General features: G+C 43.1%; 2 protein-coding genes across 5 annotated transcripts; both read right to left on the bottom strand.

Moving 5' to 3' along the window:
* Positions 1-101: 101 nt before the first annotated feature.
* On the bottom strand, positions 102-6,422 carry LOC106576305 (zinc finger protein 135). Of its 2 annotated transcripts, none has more exons than XM_014153402.2 (7): positions 6,241-6,422; positions 5,762-5,964; positions 5,216-5,296; positions 4,649-4,744; positions 4,449-4,559; positions 2,540-2,660; positions 102-2,271 (listed from the first exon to the last, which is right to left on the bottom strand). In XM_014153402.2, the coding sequence occupies exons 1-7, from the start codon at positions 6,275-6,277 to the stop codon at positions 533-535; spliced, it is 2,388 nt and encodes a 795-aa protein (XP_014008877.1). In that variant the 5' UTR covers positions 6,278-6,422; the 3' UTR covers positions 102-532. The 2 variants fall into 2 exon arrangements, with proteins under 2 accessions (XP_014008877.1, XP_014008878.1); XM_014153403.2 differs by having other exon boundaries at positions 4,649-4,741.
* A 302-nt stretch (positions 6,423-6,724) lies between these two features.
* On the bottom strand, positions 6,725-18,503 carry LOC106576307 (zinc finger protein 419). Of its 3 annotated transcripts, XM_014153405.2 has the most exons (8): positions 18,405-18,503; positions 17,814-18,243; positions 10,490-10,692; positions 10,248-10,340; positions 10,029-10,124; positions 9,816-9,926; positions 9,518-9,647; positions 6,725-8,883 (listed from the first exon to the last, which is right to left on the bottom strand). In XM_014153405.2, exons 2-8 carry the CDS (start codon positions 17,839-17,841, stop codon positions 7,163-7,165), a joined length of 2,382 nt encoding a protein of 793 aa, XP_014008880.2. In that variant the 5' UTR covers positions 17,842-18,243; positions 18,405-18,503; the 3' UTR covers positions 6,725-7,162. The 3 variants fall into 3 exon arrangements, with proteins under 3 accessions (XP_014008880.2, XP_014008879.2, XP_014008881.2); XM_014153404.2 differs by lacking the exons at positions 17,814-18,243; positions 18,405-18,503 and adding an exon at positions 11,041-11,227; XM_014153406.2 differs by lacking the exons at positions 17,814-18,243; positions 18,405-18,503 and adding an exon at positions 11,178-11,196.
* Positions 18,504-18,710: the final 207 nt, after the last annotated feature.

Here is an 18,710-nt window from a genome sequence, read left to right as displayed (position 1 = left end):
TTGTGAACACTTTAAATGTATTATAAAAAAGTTATCACACAGTACCATTCTAGCATACATTTGGTTTCCCTTGCTGTGAATAAAATATCAAAACAAGAAAGTAGTGGCACACAATGTTGACTTTATTTGCCTTTATCCAACACCAAATGTTGTGCATATTTTTTGTAAAGGCTCCCTGCAATCATTGACTACTCTCAAAAAGAGGAATAAGTGAGTAGCTATCAATTTACATCTTGTCATTGGAATTTCAATAACCTATCCAAAAAAAGAAAAGCAAAACAAACAAATATGTTTTAATGACACAATCATTCATTGTTATCTAACAGCAGAAATGTTTGTTGCTGCATTAATTAAGCCAGACATTATACAACTTTTTAATGTTCAGTCTATTAAGGGAATCCTGAATTCTGGTCCAAAATCTAAAGTCTACAACAAAAAATGTGAAATATTATTACAGCTAATGGCAATTTGTCAGGACATTAAAAATAGCATCCCAGTCGGTGGGTGTGGAAGGCAGCCACTGTGCAGTAAATCAACTCATTTTGGAGGAATTTCTCCTGCGACGGCTGGTGTGACTGTATTTCCTTGTCTGCTCAGATCGCTCTCCTGAGTGCAACCGCTCATGCGCCTTCAGAAGACGTGGTAACTTGAAGACCTTTCCACACTGGTCACAGGGGTGCCCCTCCGCCGTGTGGTGGATAATTATGTGCTCCTTCAGGTGCTGATTCAGCTTGTATGTCTTCCCACACATGTCGCAGTGGTAAGGGCGTTCGCCCGTGTGCAGACGTTTGTGACTGCTCAAGCTGCTGCTCTGTTTAAAGGTCTTGTCACATATGTCACATCTGTAAGGTTTTACAGAGGTGTGCGTAAACATGTGGGCCTTAATGAGTCCGTTGCTGCCAAAAACCTTCTGGCAGACAGGGCATGGGATCTTGGGCTTGGGGCCATGGTCCCTTTGGTGTTTCTTCAGGTCGAACTCATAAACAAAAGTCTTTCCACACTGGGCACACAGGAACGGGCGGTTCCCAATGTGATAGCCCATGTGCCTCTTCAGCCCACTGGGATGAAAGAAGCGCATCCCACACTGCTCACAGATGAACGGGCGCTCCATGGTGTGCCAGCGCTCGTGGACAGACAGCTTGTATTGGGTTGGGAATCTCTTCTGACAATGAGTGCAGGGAAAGTTATTTTCACTTGCATGAGACTGGATGTGTATTCTGCAATAGAATGCTTGGGTGAAGCCCTTTCCGCAGATGGTGCATTTGTGTGGTTTCGCACCCGTGTGGATGAGCTGATGCTTCTTCAGGTCAGCCTTTTTCCGAAAGCCCTTGTCACACTCATCACACTTAAATGGCCGCGCTTCAGAGTGATTTTTCATATGAGTGGTCATGCCTCCTAAGGACCTGAAGGCCCTGCCACACTCAGTGCACTTGAAAGGTTTCTCTCCTGTGTGAATACGGAGGTGATTTTCCAGCTGAGACGGATAGACAAAACTCTTCCCACACTCCTGGCAAATGATGGTTGCCTCAGGGATTTTCCTCTTCGAGGGTACCGTTATTCTTTGTGGCTTGGGCAGTCTCCTTCGGATAACAGCCCTCTCAAAGAGATTGGCTTCTGTTTCCTGACCCCCAATTTCCACACTGCTTCCAAGACATGTGTCACCTGACCGGATCTCCTTGTCTACATCATTGTTTTGTGGAAGGGGTGGCAAGGAAGGGAGTGAGATCGAGTTACTTGCAATATGGGAGACCCACTGGTGGACACTCGCTAGCTCGACCGGCTGGTTATCTGGCTGGTTCCCATTAGTGACCGTGGCAGGGGTGACAATATGTGAAGGAGAGGCTTCGGTGATGAAAGTACTCATCAGTGTTGCAAGCTCTTTGTGTCTCTCTGTTGGCAGCATGCTCTCTACTGTTGGTGCCCCTACCACTGGCCTGCTTACACTTTGAGGAGTAGATGAGACTACGTCGTTCTTTGGCAGTGTATTGTCTTCTTTACTGTCGAGTACAGAATTTTTCACCCGACATCCGTTATCCCTGGCATTCTGCTCTTCTCTCTCCACAGTAGTTACTGCTCCAGCGTGGTCCGATTCAACTGACATCATTCCCAGATCCTCCAAGTCACTGAAGGAGGCTGGGCTCATGATGCTTAGAGCGGCTTCTAATGATTCCGCTGGTTCGTCAAAATCTGTCTGCATGGACTGCATTCCACAGGTTAAGCGGAAAGACAGCGAGGACAGCACACAGTCCCCTACAGAGGACATGACAGGTACTGAGAAAAAGGGACAAATACAGAAATTTATGAATATTTTATATTATACCACATTCTGATTGTTTGAATTTGAAAGTATTGGGCATGTTTAGATTAATACCATTTCAAAATAATTAATATTCCTGTAAATACAGCTGGTTCAAAGTTATCAATAGATTGAACCATGGCAGTTTGACAAAAAGGGAAAACTACATTGTTCTCTGTTCAGCTGTTGATAATTCCACTGAACATTAACATGGAGAAGATATACTAATTAAAGTAACCCTACCCAACTGAATCTTATTCAGCAGGTTCTGGTGCTGGAGGAGAATCTTCAGGTGCTCAGGGTCAGACACAGACTGTCCACACTCCTCCAGGTCAGAGGGGGCAGCACTGATAATGGACGCTATCTGAGAAGAAAAGTTAGAAGCTAAGATCAGCAACCAGGGGGTTTCTTAGAGTGCGCAGTACGAAAAATATTATGGCATGTGTTGGCACGTATACTAATGTTAAAAAGTTTAGGGTCACTTAGAAATGTCCTTGTTTTGAAAGAAAAGCTGATTTTTTTTGTCCATTAAAAGAACATAAAATTGATCAGAAATACAGTGTAGACATAGTTAATGTTGTAAATGACTATTGTAGCTGGAAACGGAGGATTTTTAAAGGAATATCTACATAGGCGTACAGAGGTACATTAACAGCAACCTCTTGTGTTCCAATGGCACGTTGTGTTAGCTAATCCAAGTTGATCATTTTAAAAGGCTAACTGATCATTAGAAAACCCTTTTGCAATTATGTTAGCACAGCTGAAAACTGTGGAGCTGATTAAAGAAGCAATAAAACTGGCCTTCTTTACACTAGTTGAGTATCTGGAGCATCAGCATTTGTGGGTTCAATTACAGGCTCAAAATGGCAAGAAACAAATAACTTTCTTCTGAAACTCATCAGTCTATTCTTGTTCTGAGAAATGAAGGCTATTCCATGCGAGAAATTGCCAAGAAACTGAAGATCCCGTACAATGCTGTGTACTACTCCCTTCACAGAACAGAACAAACTGTCTCTAACCAGAATAGAAAGAGGAGTGGGAGGCCCCGGTCCACAACTGAGCAAGAGGACAAGTACATTAGTGTCTAGTTTGAGAACCAGACGCCTCACAAGTCCTCAACTGGCAGCTTCATTAAATAGTACCCGCAAAACACCAGTCTCAATGTCAACAGTGAAGAGGCGACTCCGGGATGCTGGCCTTCTAGGCAGAGTCACAAAGAAAAAGCCAAATCTAAGACTGGCCAATAAAAATAAAAGATTAAGATGGGCAAAAGAACACAGACACTGGACAGAGGAAGATTGGAAAAAAAGTGTTATGGACAGACAAATCTACATTTGAGGTGTTTGGATCACAAAGAACATTCGTGAGACGCAGAACAAATTAAAAGATGCTGGAAGAGTGCTTGACGCCATCTGTCAAGCGTGGTGGAGGCAATGTGATGGTCTGGGGCTGCTTTGGTGGTGGTAAAGTGGGAGATGTGTACAGGGTAAAAGGGATCTTGAAGAAGGAAGGCTATCCCTCCATTTTGCAACGCCATGCCATACCCTGTGGACGGTGCTTAATTGGAGCCAATTTCCACCTGGACAATGACCAAAAGCATAGCTCCAAACTATGCAAAAACGATTTAGGGAAGAAGCAGTCAGCTGGTATTCTGTCTATAATGGAGTGGCCATCACAGTCACTGGATCTCTTGCCTAGTTAAATAAAGGTTACACATCTCAACCCTATTTAGCTATTGTGGGAGCAGCTTGACCATAAGAAGTGCCCATCAAGCCAATCCAACTTGTGGGAGGTGCTACAGGAAGCATGGGGTGAAATCTATTCAGATTACCTCAACAAATTGAAAACTAGAATGCCAAAGGTCTGCAAGGCTGTAATTGCTGCAAATGGAGGATTCTTTGACGAAAGCAAAGTTTAAAAGGACACAATTATTTTTTCAATTAAAAATCATCATTTATAACTTCGTAAACGTCTAGACTATATTTCCAATTAATTTTGCAACTCATTTCATGTATGTTTTCATGGAAAACAAGGACATTACTAAGTGACCCCAAACTTTTGAACGGTAGTGTATATAGTTGTCTAACAACGTCAACATTAGATATGACTGGTGAATTGTTAGTTATAGACTTGTTGTGTAACAGTTCATTACCTGGGAGAGATCTGGCACAGATAGCAGTCGTTCCAGTCTGAGGACCAAGCCTCCCACAAGGGCCTGCAGTGCTGTGTCATACTTGGAGCCATACTGTATGTGGAACTCCTCCTACAGGGAAGGAAAGAAAAGGTTAAAGTCAGTGTCTATGACATGACAAAGTGGACAGTGTGAGAGGAAAGGGAGAAAGCCTGCCGAACCTGGAAGAAGTGCTTCCTCTCATAAGGGTTTTTCAGCAGGGTTTGGACCAGTGCCACAAAGTTAGCCTGCGACTCCTCCACTTCTGCATCTTGCTGCTGTAACACAGATTAGGAATCATTTGATACAAAGTACAGCCACTTCCGTCATCAGAATTACATGTTACTAAAAAGAGGGGCATTGAGTGTAGAAGTCTCAAGTCTAGCCTGAAAACAACTTATCTCTTACCCCATCCGTGTTTTCACTTTGCAGATCTAAGGAATCAGATGAGTGACAGCAAAGCAAGACAGATGGCAGAAAGCTCCCGCAACCACACTGGAAGGTGTTAACACTTGTATGTCGTTAACACTTATCCAGTCCCCTCAGATTTGTACATTACAGAACTAAAGGCTATTTTCAAATCAGAGTACAGCGCATATTTTACCCTCTTTTAAGTGATGTCGCTCCAGCCTTGGTTTTTCTGGATTAATGCTATCAACAGTCATTCTTGAATATGTTGCGTTACATGTGAGTTGTTCACTGGTATGGGGCGGAATTTCCACTTTCACACAGGAGATAAATATTCTTACCCCCAAGATGTTCATCTTTTCCAGGAGACGTTGGATGTCCTGAAGGTTGGGTGGGTCCTTGCGGAACAACTCCAAGATCATCTAAAATAATGGGACAAAATTGTATATGATTTTTACATTTAAGTCATTTAGCAGACGCTCTTATCCAGAGCGACTTACAAATTGGTGCATTCACCTTATGATATCCAGTGGAACAACCACTTTACAATAGTGCATCTAAATCTTTTAAGGGGGGGGGGGTGGTTAGAAGGATTACTTTATCCTATCCTAGGTATTCCTTAAAGAGGTGGGGTTTCAGGTGTCTCCGGAAGGTGGTGATTGACTCCGCTGTCCTGGCGTCGTGAGGGAGCTTGTTCCACCATTGGGGTGCCAGAGCAGCGAACAGTTTTGACTGGGCTGAGCGGGAACTGTGCTTCCTCAGAGGTAGGGGGGCCAGCAGGCCAGAGGTGGATGAACGCAGTGCCCTTGTTTGGGTGCAGGGCCTTTTTTTTCCTAATATACCATTTCAAAACCACCCCTCCCATGACCACACATCATGCCACTCACCCTTGCTCTCAGGCCCAGGATGAGTTGAGCCCTCTGTTTGTAACTCAGCAACTTTGGAACAGCTTCAGTCACCACAGTTACAAATTCCTCGACCTTCCCATAGTGCATCACATTGCGTTGATTCACCACATGCCATACAAATGAATACATCAGCCGCAGGGGAGAAACCAATAGTCGCAAAGAGGAGAGAGGAAGTGGGGGACCTATAGCAAGACGATAGAACAAAATGTTAGCTTGTGTGGCTTCATCCTCTTTCTTTAGTAACAAATACCTCCAGCAACATGGCTAACTAGCAAGCAAACGTAATTTAGAAGGCAAGCCGAAACGGACATTAGTTTTATACTTAGCTACCCATTGAAGATAGTGGCTAGCTAGCTAGCGCTCTGCACTGCAGTGACTCGGGTCTAGCCAGGTTCACATTTGTAAAATTGGTTAGATTGCTAATACATGGCTAGTAAGTGTCATATAATGTAACATACCCGTACTGGCTGTACTCTTCTTGACTCGTTTGTCCATGCCGGAATGTTAACAAATATGTACGATAAGCAGAAATCTAACAGTAAAGATAACTAGCATGACAGATAGCTATCAACTCACTGACGATTTTTTGTGTGAAGATGTTGACGACAGGACAGAGGGAAACGGAACCAGAACAGAGTTTTGACCAGACTATTAACAATAAGATTGGCAGCATAACATTACCGCCACCTATCGTGCTGGAATAAGAGCTGCAAGTGAATCCTTCTGCTCTGTTCTTTAAATTACAGTTTAGGTAAAAACATGAATTTCATTTCTCTGTATAACGTTATATATCTGGATGAGTATGAATCTTTATTAATGAACTTTTGGGGCTTAATACAATCTTTAAATGTATTATAAAAAGTAATCGCACAGGACCATTCTAACAAACATTTGGTTTCCCTTGCTGTGAATGTTTTCAACTTAAACAGCAAAACAAATGAGTAGTGGCACACAATGTTGACTTTATTTGCTTTTATCGAACACCAAATGTTGTGCATATTTATTGTAAAGGCTTCTGGCAATCTCTCAAAAAGAGATATGTGAGTAGCTGTCAATTTACATCTTATGTCATTGGAATTTCAACCTATCCAAAAAAAATCATCACAAACAAATGTTTTAATGACACAATCATTCATTGTTGTTATCTAACAGGACATATGTTTGTTTCTGCATGAATTAAGCCAGCCATTCTACCATTTGTCAATGTTCAGTCTAGGGAATCCTGGATTATGGTCCAAAATTGTCAAGTTTACAAAAAAAAAAACAAGGACATGATTACAGCCAATGGCATGGCATTGTGACAAAGTTAAACTTGTGTCAGAACAATAAAACTAGCATTCCAGTCATTGTGTGTGTGGAGGGCAGCCACTGTGCAGTAAATCAACTCATTTTGGAGGAATTTCTCCTGCGACGGCTGGTGTGACTGTATTTCCTTGTCTGCTCAGATCGCTCTCTTGAGTGCAACCGCTCATGCGCCTTCAGAAGACGTGGTAACTTGAAGACCTTTCCACACTGGTCACAGGGGTGCCCCTCCGCCGTGTGGTGGATAATTATGTGCTCCTTCAGGTGCTGATTCAGCTTGTATGTCTTCCCACACATGTCGCAGTGGTAAGGGCGTTCGCCCGTGTGCAGACGTTTGTGACTGCTCAAGCTGCTGCTCTGTTTAAAGGTCTTGTCACATATGTCACATCTGTAAGGTTTTACAGAGGTGTGCGTAAACATGTGGGCCTTAATGAGTCCGTTGCTGCCAAAAACCTTCTGGCAGACAGGGCATGGGATCTTGGGCTTGGGGCCATGGTCCCTTTGGTGTTTCTTCAGGTCGAACTCATAAACAAAAGTCTTTCCACACTGGGCACACAGGAACGGGCGGTTCCCAATGTGATAGCCCATGTGCCTCTTCAGCCCACTGGGATGAAAGAAGCGCATCCCACACTGCTCACAGATGAACGGGCGCTCCATGGTGTGCCAGCGCTCGTGGACAGACAGCTTGTATTGGGTTGGGAATCTCTTCTGACAATGAGTGCAGGGAAAGTTATTTTCACTTGCATGAGACTGGATGTGTATTCTGCAATAGAATGCTTGGCTGAAGCCCTTTCCGCAGATGGTGCATTTGTGTGGTTTCGCACCCGTGTGGATGAGCTGATGCTTCTTCAGGTCAGCCTTTTTCCGAAAGCCCTTGTCACACTCATCACACTTAAATGGCCGCGCTTCAGAGTGATTTTTCATATGAGTGGTCATGCCTCCTAAGGACCTGAAGGCCCTGCCACACTCAGTGCACTTGAAAGGTTTCTCTCCTGTGTGAATACGGAGGTGATTTTCCAGCTGAGACGGATAGACAAAACTCTTCCCACACTCCTGGCAAATGATGGTTGCCTCAGGGATTTTCCTCTTCGAGGGTACCGTTATTCTTTGTGGCTTGGGCACCCGTCTCCTTCGGATAACAGCCTTCTCAAAGAGATTGGCTTCTGTTTCCTGACCCCCAATTACCACACTGCTTCCAAGACATGTGTCACCTGACCGGATCTCCTTGTCTACATCATTGTTTTGTGGAAGGGGTGGCAAGGAAGGGAGCGAGATCGAGTTACTTGCAATGTGGGAGACCCACTGGTGGATACTCGCTACTTTGACCGGTGGGATACACGGTTGGTTCCCATTGGTGACCGTGTCAGGGATGACTAATTTGACTATCTGTAAAGGAGACGATTTGGTGAAGGAACTACTCATCAGTGATACAAGCTGTTGGTGTCTCTCTGTTGGCGACCCTTTTGATGGTGACCCTCCTACTAGTCCGCTAACACCTTGAGGACTAGACACGCTCCCTGGCAGTGCATTGTCACGTACTGCATTTTTCACCCCACTTCCGTTATCCCTGGCATCCTCTTCTCTCCCTACAGTATTATCTTCTCCAGCATGGTCAGAGTCATCTGACATCATTCCCAGATCCTCCAAGTCACTGAAGGAGGCAGGGTTCATGACACTTAGAGCGGCTTCTAATGATTCTGATGGCTCATCAAAATCTGGCTCCATTGATGGCATTCCACAGGCGAGGCGGAAGGACAGCGAAGACAGCACACAGTCACCCACAGAGGAAGTGAGAGGTACTGAGAAAAGATAAAAAATATAAAAAATATTTAAGTACATCACAGTTAAGGATATTCTACGAATTAAAAAAATACTAAGCTTTTTATTTCCATTCCTGTTTAAAAAAAATCATACAATGGTTCGTAATGAACTGTAAGGTCCCGTATGTTCGTTTTTTGTGTGACCCAACCAAATGTACATGGAAATATGAGTTATAGATCTGTCTTTCTCATTGTAAGCAAGTCTGAAAAGTGCTATATCAGTGTTATGCATGCTATTTCTATGCCTTCCATCCTTAAGTTTAGCTTTTTAACCTTTTAATTTAAGGATTTGTAAACTAAATTCATACAGCTAAAAATATTATATTCGTGATCATTGAAAATATATTTCACAGTGGTTTATATTGTACATCCATTATTTAAATTGCTTGTTTTGTCACTAACTGAAAGTAGGAGAACACTACAGAATTTTACCAACCAGGTAATGGCTGAGCGATTTCTCCACATTGTCCTTTTAATTATAGATGTCAAAAATAAAACTTGTAATGTTCTTTGTTTAGCTGTTTATAGATCTACTGTACATACACAGAGAGGATAACAGATAATGATTGAAGTAGAGACTCCAAAGCTTTCTATGGACTGTTTTCAAGCCTACCATTTTTGTTTAACTGGGTTTTATTTAGCAGGTTCTGGTGCTGGAGGAGGATCTTCAGGTGCTCAGGGTCAGACACAGACTGTCCACACTCCTCCAGGTCAGAGGGGGCAGCACTGATAATGGATGCTATCTGAGAAGGAGAGGAAGAACCTGAGATCAGCAAAAGGGGGGTGGCTTAGCATGTGAGGACAAGACAATAATATGGCATGTGTTGACATAAACTGTTATCTAATAATGACAAAATTAGGTATGATCAGTGAACTGTTAGTTATAGACTTGTCATGTACCAGTTCATTACCTGGGAGAGATCTGGCACAGATAGCAGTCGTTCCAGTCTGAGGACCAAGCCTCCCACAAGGGCCTGCAGTGCTGTGTCATACTTGGAGCCATACTGTGTATGGAACTCCTCCTACAGGGAAGGAAAGAGTGACAGTATCTGAGAGAACCTACCTGAATGACGAGCCACTAAAAGCAAGTCAGATGAAAGGGAGAGAGAGAAAGTATTTCAAACCTGGAAGAAGTGCTTTCTCTCATAAGGGTTTTTCAGAAGGGTTTGGACCAGCGCCACAAAGTTAGCCTGCGACTTCTCCACTTCCATATCTTGCTGCTGTAACACAGAATGTGAATAATGTGAACAAGTATAACTTTTCTGGTTATCTGAATTGAGCTATTAATATGAGTAGCTGTTACACCCTTTGAATGTATGCAGGAGAGAGAAAAATATTCTTACCCCTGCGGATGCACTGATGTTAATCTTTCCCAGGAGATGTTGGATGGCCTGAGGGTTAGGTGGACAATCCTTGCGGAACATCTCCAAGATCATCTAAATAATGGGAATCATGGCGATATTGAGTAAACTTGCAACTTCCCTGCCCTCCTTACACACATATAGTTTCTACTGGCATTGATATAAATGTGTCAATCAAAGCATAATCAACCACCCCTCCCATGACCACACATCATGCCACTCACCCTTGCTCTCAGGCCCAGGATGAGTTGAGCCCTCTGTTTGTAACTCAGCAACTTTGGAACAGCTTCAGTCACCACAGTTACAAATTCCTCGACCTTCCCATAGTGCATCACATTGCGTTGATTCACCACATGCCATACAAACGAATACATCAGCCGCAGGGGAGAAATCAATAGTCGCAAAGAGGAGAGAGGAAGTGGGGGACCTATGGAAAGAAGAGGGAACCAATAAATATTTAGGCTGTACTGGTTGTTGCATAACACATTTTTTTAATATTCATCTACAACATCAAGGATATACAAAATATTATGATAAGACTATACCACAGATGAGTTATAATCTCTGGTTTTACTATATTTAGCAGCAATAGCTAGCTACATTTAGAAAGAAAGCCAACATGATATTGACATGAAATGAATGTTGTTAGCTATATTAATAAGTTACTTTACAGTTCACTTGGGGCTGCCTTTATGTTAAATTTGAGCTACTCTAGCTTACGTTAGCCAGGGTTAATAGCATAGACTGTAACGTTGCTTTTAGAAACAACCCCTACCCGTACTGGCAGTCGCTTTGACTCGTTTGTCCATGATGAAAAAGTTGTTATCAAATGTATGTATGGATAATTAACAGCATACAACTGTATATCAACATGCAATAAAATAAATGTGGAAATGGAAACAACAACCGTACATTCAGAAAGTAATTAGTGTCTCGTCAGCAACACTAGAAAAGTATTTCCGGGTCACTGTGTCTGGAAATTTCAAAATAAAAGTAACCACGTAATAGTAAAAAAGTAATTAGCCTCTATTTCAGTGGCGATTTTAGCATGTAAATCTTGGTGTGGCAAACACATTTTTTGGGGGATGCATGCCAGCAAAGCCACTACACAACACAACACTAAACAATACATTAATTGCACTATAACGGTGACAAACAGTGCCCCCAAGCTGTTAGGGCCTACACAAAGCTGTCCCAACAGCAGTCCCGACACCTTAGCACTGCTACACCTGGCTTTCAGCAGAGCCTTGTCTGGCAGCGAAACAGTTCATTCATACTCATTTACTGCCTTTTAAAAAAACATAGCTGATATGGCTGATTTGGTTAAACAAATGTGATTTCTACTGACAATTGAGATGTACACACTATGGCATAAGGGGAGGACAAGCGGATAAGAGGCAATCCGTAATTTCGATTAAGACATTAATGAGCGAGCGACGACAGACGTAGTCAATATAACTATTTGTTCAGCCTTTTTGAAATGTGCAGCGACTGGTTCTTACAGTGTACTCCCTGTACAACATGTCAGAACCGTAGGATAAATAAAGGGGGCATATAAACAGACAATTAAATGATTTAATGATTTATTCAATGATTACATTCCTCTAAAACAGGTTATAGGCTACATGTGCACCACCATGTTAGAATAGTAGGCGAAATTAAGAGGTGAAAATAGACCAAATTATTAGGGTGAGGCACATTGAACACCATTTGGGCTCCCGAGTGGCGCAGCGGTCTAAGGCACTGCATCTCAGTGCTAGAGGCATCACTACAGACACCTTGGTTCGATTCCAGACTGTATCACATGATGGCCGGTGTAAGCCGTCATTGGAAATAAGAATTTGTTCTTAACTGACTTGCCTAGTTAAAAAGATTGTGTCTTTGTGTGTCAAAAAACATATATGTCATATAACACAATTTGACATGTTAAATAACACAATTATATTATAGAATGTTGTGTGTGCTGAATTTGCACATGCAAACCAAGCACCACCACTACTATCAGTAGTCAAAGCTGTACAAAAAAAGTTGGCAAACAAGCACACACCGGGCACGAACGATGTGTTTACAATATCACGTTTGCGACCAAGCTTTAACTTCCTGACTGATGTCTTGAGATGTTGCTTCAATATATCCGCATAATTTTCTTTCCTCATCATGCCATCTATTTTGTGAAGTGCACCAGTCCCTCCTACAGCAAAGCACCCCCACAACATGATGTGGGTCACCACTTCCAGCCATGATAAAGAGGTGGAATAGCAGCTCCATCTTGTCTAGATTGAGTTTGAGCGTGCTCAAACTCTAGGTTGAGTTTGAGGTGGTGTGCCGACATCCAAGCTGAGATATCTGCCAGGCATGCAGAGATGCGTGTCGCCACCTGGATGTCAGAAGGGTGGGGCGAGAAAAGTAGTTGAGTGTCTTCCGCATAGCAATGATAGGAGAGACCATGTGAGGATATGACGGAGCCGAGTGACTTGGTGTATAGACAGAAGAGGGCCCAGAACCAAGCCCTGGTGGACATCAGTAGTGAGAGTACGTGGTGCAGACAAAGATTGTCTCCATGTCACCTGGTAGGAGCGGCCTGCCAGATAGGATGCAATCCAAGACTGTACAGAGCCTGAGACACCAAGATCTCTGAGGGTGAAGAGGAGGATCTAATGGTTCATATTTTCAAAGGAAGAGGATAGGTCTAGAAGGATGAGAACAGAGGAGAGAGAGTCAGCTTTGGCAGTTCGGAGAGCCTCCGTGACAGAGAGAAGAGCAGTCTCAGTTGAGTGACCCGTCTTGAAGCCTGACTGGTTAGGGTCAAGAAGATCATTCTGAGAGAGACAGTGAGAGAGTAGGTCTGAGACAGCACGCTCAAGTGTTTTGGAAAGAAAATTAAGAAGGGATACTGGTCTGTAGTTTTTGAGGTCAGAGGTGTCGAGTGTTGGTTTCTTGAGGAGGGGAGCAACTCGGAACATTTTGAAGTCACAGGGGATGCAGCCAGTGGTCAAGTATAAGTTGATGAGGGAGGTGAGGAGTGGGTTAATCAAATCAAATCAACGTTTATTTGTCACGTGCGCTGAATACAACAGGTGTAGACCTTACAGTGAAATGCTTACTTACAGGCTGTAACCAATAGTGCGAAAAAAAGGTATATGTGTGTGTGTGTGTGTGTGTGTGTGTGTGTGTGTGTGTGTGTGTGTGTGTGTGTGTGTGTGTGTGTGTGTGTGTGTGTAGGTAAGTAAAGAAATAAAACAACAGTAAAAATACTTTTCAAAATAACAGTAGCAAGGCTATATACAGACACCGGTTAGTCAGGCTTATTGAGGTAGTATGTACATGTAGGTATGGTTAAAGTGACTATGCATATATGATGAACAGAGAGTAGCAGTAGCGTAAAAAGAGGGGTTGGCGGGTGGTGGGACACAATGCAGATAGCCCGGTTAGCCAATGTGTGGGAGCACTGGTTGCTCGGCCCAATTGAGGTAGTATTTACGTGAATGTATAGTAAAAGTGACTATGCATATATGATAAACAGAGAGTAGCAGCAGCGTAAAAGAGGGGTTGGGGGGGGGCACACAATGCAAATAGTCCGAGTAACCTGTTCAGGAGTCTTTTGTCTTGGGGGTAAAAACTGTTGAGAAGCCTTTTTGTCCTAGACTTGGCACTCCTGTACCGCTTGCCATGTGGTAGTAGAGAGAACAGTCTATGACTGGGGTGGCTGGGGTTTTCGAACATTTTTAGGGCCTTCCTCTGACACCGCCTGGTGAAGAGGTCCTGGATGGCAGGCAGCTTTGCCCCAGTGATGTACTGGGCCGTACGCACTACCCTCTGAAGTGCCTTGCGGTCGGAGGCCGAGCAATTTCCGTACCAGGCAGTGATGCAACCGGTCAGGATGCTCTCGATGGTGCAGCTGCAGAACTTTTTGAGGATCTCAGGACCCATGCCAAATCTTTTTAGTTTCCTGAGGGGGAATAGGCTTTGTCGTGCGCTCTTCACGCCTGTCTTGGTGTGTTTGGACCATTCTAGTTTGTTGTTGATGTGGACACCAAGGAACTTGAAGCTCTCAACCTGCTCCACTACAGCCCCGTCGATGAGAATGGGGGCGTGCTAAGTGCTCGATCTAAGTCCTGTATTGACGCTTTGTCTGTTTGGTGGTTAGTCTTAGAGAATAGCGGGATTTCTTATAAGCTTCCGGGTTAGAGTTCCACTCCTTGAAAGCGGCAGCTCTAGCCTTCAGCTCAGTGCGGATGTTGCCTGTAATCCATGGCTTCTGGTTGGGGTATGTACGTACGGTCACTGTGGGGACGACGTCATCGATTTGTACTCAAAGCCATCGGACGAATCCCGGAACATATTCCAGTCTGTGCTAGCAAAAGAGTCCTGTAGCTTAGCATCTGCTTCATCTGACCACTTTTTATTGACCAAGTCACTGGTGCTTTCTCTCTTTCTCTCTTTCTTTCTTTCTCTCGGAGGATCTGAGCCCTAGGACCATGCCTCAGGACTACCTGGCATGATGACTCCTTGCTGTCCCCAGTCTACCTGGCCGTGCTGCTGCTCCAGTTTCAACTGTTCTGCTATGGAACCCTAACCTGTTCACCGGACGTGCTTGTTGCACCCTCGACAACTACTATGATTATTATTATTTGACCATGCTGGTCATTTATGAACATTTTAACATCTTGACCATGTTCTGTTATAATATCCACCCGGCACAGCCAGAAGAGGACTGGCCACCCCTCATAGCCTGGTTCCTCTCTAGGTTTCTTCCTAGGTTTTTGGCCTTTCTAGGGAGTTTTTCCTAGCCACCGTGCTTCTTTCACATGCATTGCTTGCTGTTTGGGGTTTTAAGCTGGGTTTCTGTACAGCACTTTGAGATATCAGCTGATGTACGAAGAGCTATATAAATACATTTGATTTGATTTGATTTGATTTGCTTTCTGCTTAAATTTTAGCTTGTAAGCAGGAATCAGGAGGATATAATTATGGTCAGATTTGCCAAATGGAGGGTGAGGGATAGCTTTGTACGCGTCTCTGTGTGTGGAGTAAAGGTGGTCTAGAGTTTTTTTCCCCTCTGGTTGCAAATTTAACATGCTGATAGAAATTTGGTAAAAAGGATTTAATTTTCCCTGCATTAAAGTCTCCAGCCGCTAGGAACGCCGCCTCCGGATGATCGTTTTCCTGTTTGTTTATGGTGGAATACAGCTCTTTTTGTGTGGTCTTAGTGCCAGCATCGGTCTGGGGTAGAACGTAGACAGCTACAAAAAATACAGATGAAAACTCTCTAGGTAGATAGTGTGGTCTACAGCTTAACATGAGATACTCTACCTCAGGCGAGCAAAATATTGAGACTTCCTTAGATATCATGCACCAGTTGTTGTTTACAAATATACATAGTCCTTCCCCCCTTGTCTTACCAGACGCCGCTGTTCTATGCTGCCGATACAGCGTATAACCAGCCAGCTGTATGTTGATAATGTCGTCGTTCAGCCACGACTCCGTGAAGCATATGATATTACCATTTTTAATGTCCCGTTGGTAGTTTAATTTTCCTCGTAGGTTGTCGATTTTATTTTCCAATGATTGCATGTTAGCTAGTTGAACAGAGGCAGTGGGGGTTTGTTCGATTGCCAACGAATTCTCAGAAGGCAGCCGACCTCTGTCCTCTTTTTCTCCGTCTTCTCTTCACGCAAATGACAGGGATTTGGGCCTGTTCCCGGGAAATCAGTATGTCCTTCATGTCGGGCTCGTCGGACTTGTTAAAGGAAAAAAAAGCTTTTTCCAGTTTGTGGTGAGTAATTATTGTTCTGATGTCCAGAAGTTATTTTCTGTCATCAGAGATGGTACCAGCAACATTATGTACAGAATAAGTAAAAAAATAAGTTACAAACAACGCAAAAAAATGAACAAAAAAACACATTTGTTTAGGAGCATGTAAAACTTCAGCCATCTTCTCCGGCGCAATGATACAATCGCAATCCGGCGCCATCCTGTCACGCCCTGACCATAGAGAGCCTTTTTATTCTCTATGTTGGTTAGGTCAGGGTGTGACTAGGGTGGGTTATCTAGGTTGTTTTATGTCTATGTTGACCTGGTATGGTTCCCAATTAGAGGCAGCTGTTTATTGTTGTCTCTGATTGGGGATCATATTTAGGCAGCCATTTCCCCACTGGTGGGATCTTATTTTGAGTTAGTGCATGCTGCACCTCTTATGTTACGGTTCGTTGTTTATTTGTCACGTCCTGACCAGTATAGGGGTTATTTGTTATCGTAGTTTGGTCAGGACGTGGCAGGGGGTGTTTATTTTATGTGGTTCAGGGTGTGTTTTGTGTATGTGTTTAGGTAGAGGGGGTATTTGATTTATTAGTCCGGGGTTTGTTAGTCATTGTTCTATGTTAGTATATTTCTATGTTCTATCTAGTCTTTTGTAGTTCTATGTTTAGTTAATTGGGGTTGGACCTTCAATTGGAGGCAGCTGGTTATTGTTGCCTCTGATTGAGGGTCCTATAATTAGGAGTTTGTTTTTCATGGGATTTTGTGGGAGATTGTTCTTGTTTAGCTGTTTGCCTGACGAGACTGTCCAGTTCGTTTTGTATACGTTTCATGTGTTTTCCTTCTTCACCAAATAAAAAGATGAGTGTACATTTTCCTGCTGCGTCTTGGTCTCTACCCTACGACACCTGTGACATTATTTCCTTTTTTGTTTTGTAAGTTTCACAAAAATAAAGATGTGGAACTCAGAGCATGCTGCGCCTTGGTCCGTCTCTCCACACAATCGTAACACATCCTCGACTTTCGTCTGCAGTCGCTTGCTTCAGAATCCTTACCACTCAAGCAAGACCATTAACATTTTATATTCATCCAATGTTTGCTATATTTTTGGATGACGTGATGATGTCGTCGCTGCTCATGAATATGATGTTGGTGACCCAGTGGATTCTGCTGAGGGGTGGCTCATAATAATGGCTAGAACAGAGTTTTTGGAATGACATCAGACACATGGAAACCATTTCACTAATTCCGCTCGAGCCATTACCACGAGTTCATCCTCCCCAATTAAGGTGCCACAAAACTCCTGTGGTTGGTCCATATAAACTGGATGCAACCCGTACAGACAGTCCATGAAGCGGTGTATGTGAACGTGAGTAGATTACCTTGAAAACAACGGTTGGACATCTTGGACGTTGTCCCCAGTTCTTATTAAACCTCAGTGATCCAGGTAGTGTTGCTGCCGTGAATCAGAAAATATTCGAAACATCCAACCAGAAGTTTTTTTCGGGCAGCATAGAAGTTGGCAGCATTACCGCCACCTAGCATGCTGGAGGAATTTGACGCGTAGACTACAAAAAACATTGAAAATCCTATAGCGCAGGGTAGGCCTACTCTTGAATACACATATACTTTTTAGGCCTACACAAATGTCTGGATGGTTTGTACACTTTGCACACTGTCAGTGCTAATTGTCTGCGTTCTGTCTGGACCAACCATACCTAAATAGGCATAAACACACCAACAAACAGGCGCATTAACTGATATTATATTCAAATTGGGCCTTGACCTTACCTGTGTTTGTCATGATAATCCTTGTCATGATAAATGTTAATATTATATTTCAACACATTTGTGAAAGTCCCCAGTAGGCAGATTTAGATCACTTCCTCTACAGCTGAGGGAGGTTTGTGTACAGCTCTGTATCACTGTGTGAACGGAGTAGCTTCATGCTGCTGACAGTAGTAATCTCCTGCATCTTCAGCTTGAACTCCACTGATGGTCAGAGTGAAATCAATATCATATCCAGTGCCATGATATCAACCAGATGTTAAACCTCTGTCAAAGTTGATGATGAATTTAGGAGCTTCTCCAGGTCTCTGATGGTACCAGGCTAAATCATTGTCAATGGCACCGCTAGCTTTACAGCTGATCGTGGCAGACTCTCCAGACTGTGCCATGACAACTGCAGGAGTCTGGGTCAATAAAATGTCACCTGCATAGCCTGGAAGAGATAAAACAATATGAATTTGCAGTCTTTGATTTAGATTAAACCTTTTTCAGTTCAAATATGGATATTAGAATAAATAATTGTTGTTTAAAATAGGATAATGATATTAAAATCGATAGCTTTAAGGTTAATTACTGAAGTAATTCCAAACTTACCATTTGTGTAAAATGCAAGGACCATGATAGTTACGGAGATAAAAGCCATTTTTTGTCTTATGTTGTGTTGCTTCTATAAAGGACACGTTTAACTCACAGGGCTATAAACACTTTAAGCCCACTGAAGCATGTGCTGTCAATGCAAATTGTCTTCATATGCAAATGAGCAAACAGTCTGATGATACATGACACCTGTGATATGAATGCTCTTGACAAATCATCAGTGAGATTATCAGAATTTTTGTGTGGTTTATTTATTCATAAAAAAAACCAATATCAATACTGTCCAATATTGTAAGACAGACA

The sequence above is a fragment of the Salmo salar genome, chromosome ssa17 (assembly GCF_905237065.1).
Source record: "Salmo salar chromosome ssa17, Ssal_v3.1, whole genome shotgun sequence".
Taxonomy (NCBI): domain Eukaryota; kingdom Metazoa; phylum Chordata; class Actinopteri; order Salmoniformes; family Salmonidae; genus Salmo; species Salmo salar.
This window is presented reverse-complemented; position numbering and strand designations above follow the sequence as displayed.

What these genes read in the sequence shown, in the direction of transcription:
- LOC106576305 (XM_014153402.2), bottom strand. Translation starts at nt 6,277, where the DNA reads ATGGACAAACGAGTCAAGAAGAGTACAGCCAGTACGG. An exon ending in GAAGAGTACAGCCAGTACGG is followed by an intron (nt 5,965 to 6,240) that starts GTATGTTACATT and finishes GTCTTGCTATAG; the next exon opens with GTCCCCCACTTCCTCTCTCC. An exon ending in CTGTGCCAGATCTCTCCCAG is followed by an intron (nt 2,661 to 4,448) that starts GTAATGAACTGT and finishes TTTTCTTCTCAG; the next exon opens with ATAGCGTCCATTATCAGTGC.
- LOC106576307 (XM_014153404.2), bottom strand. Translation starts at nt 11,074, where the DNA reads ATGGACAAACGAGTCAAAGCGACTGCCAGTACGG. An exon ending in TCCTGGGCCTGAGAGCAAGG is followed by an intron (nt 10,341 to 10,489) that starts GTGAGTGGCATG and finishes CCCATTATTTAG; the next exon opens with ATGATCTTGGAGATGTTCCG. An exon ending in CTGTGCCAGATCTCTCCCAG is followed by an intron (nt 9,648 to 9,815) that starts GTAATGAACTGG and finishes TCTCCTTCTCAG; the next exon opens with ATAGCATCCATTATCAGTGC.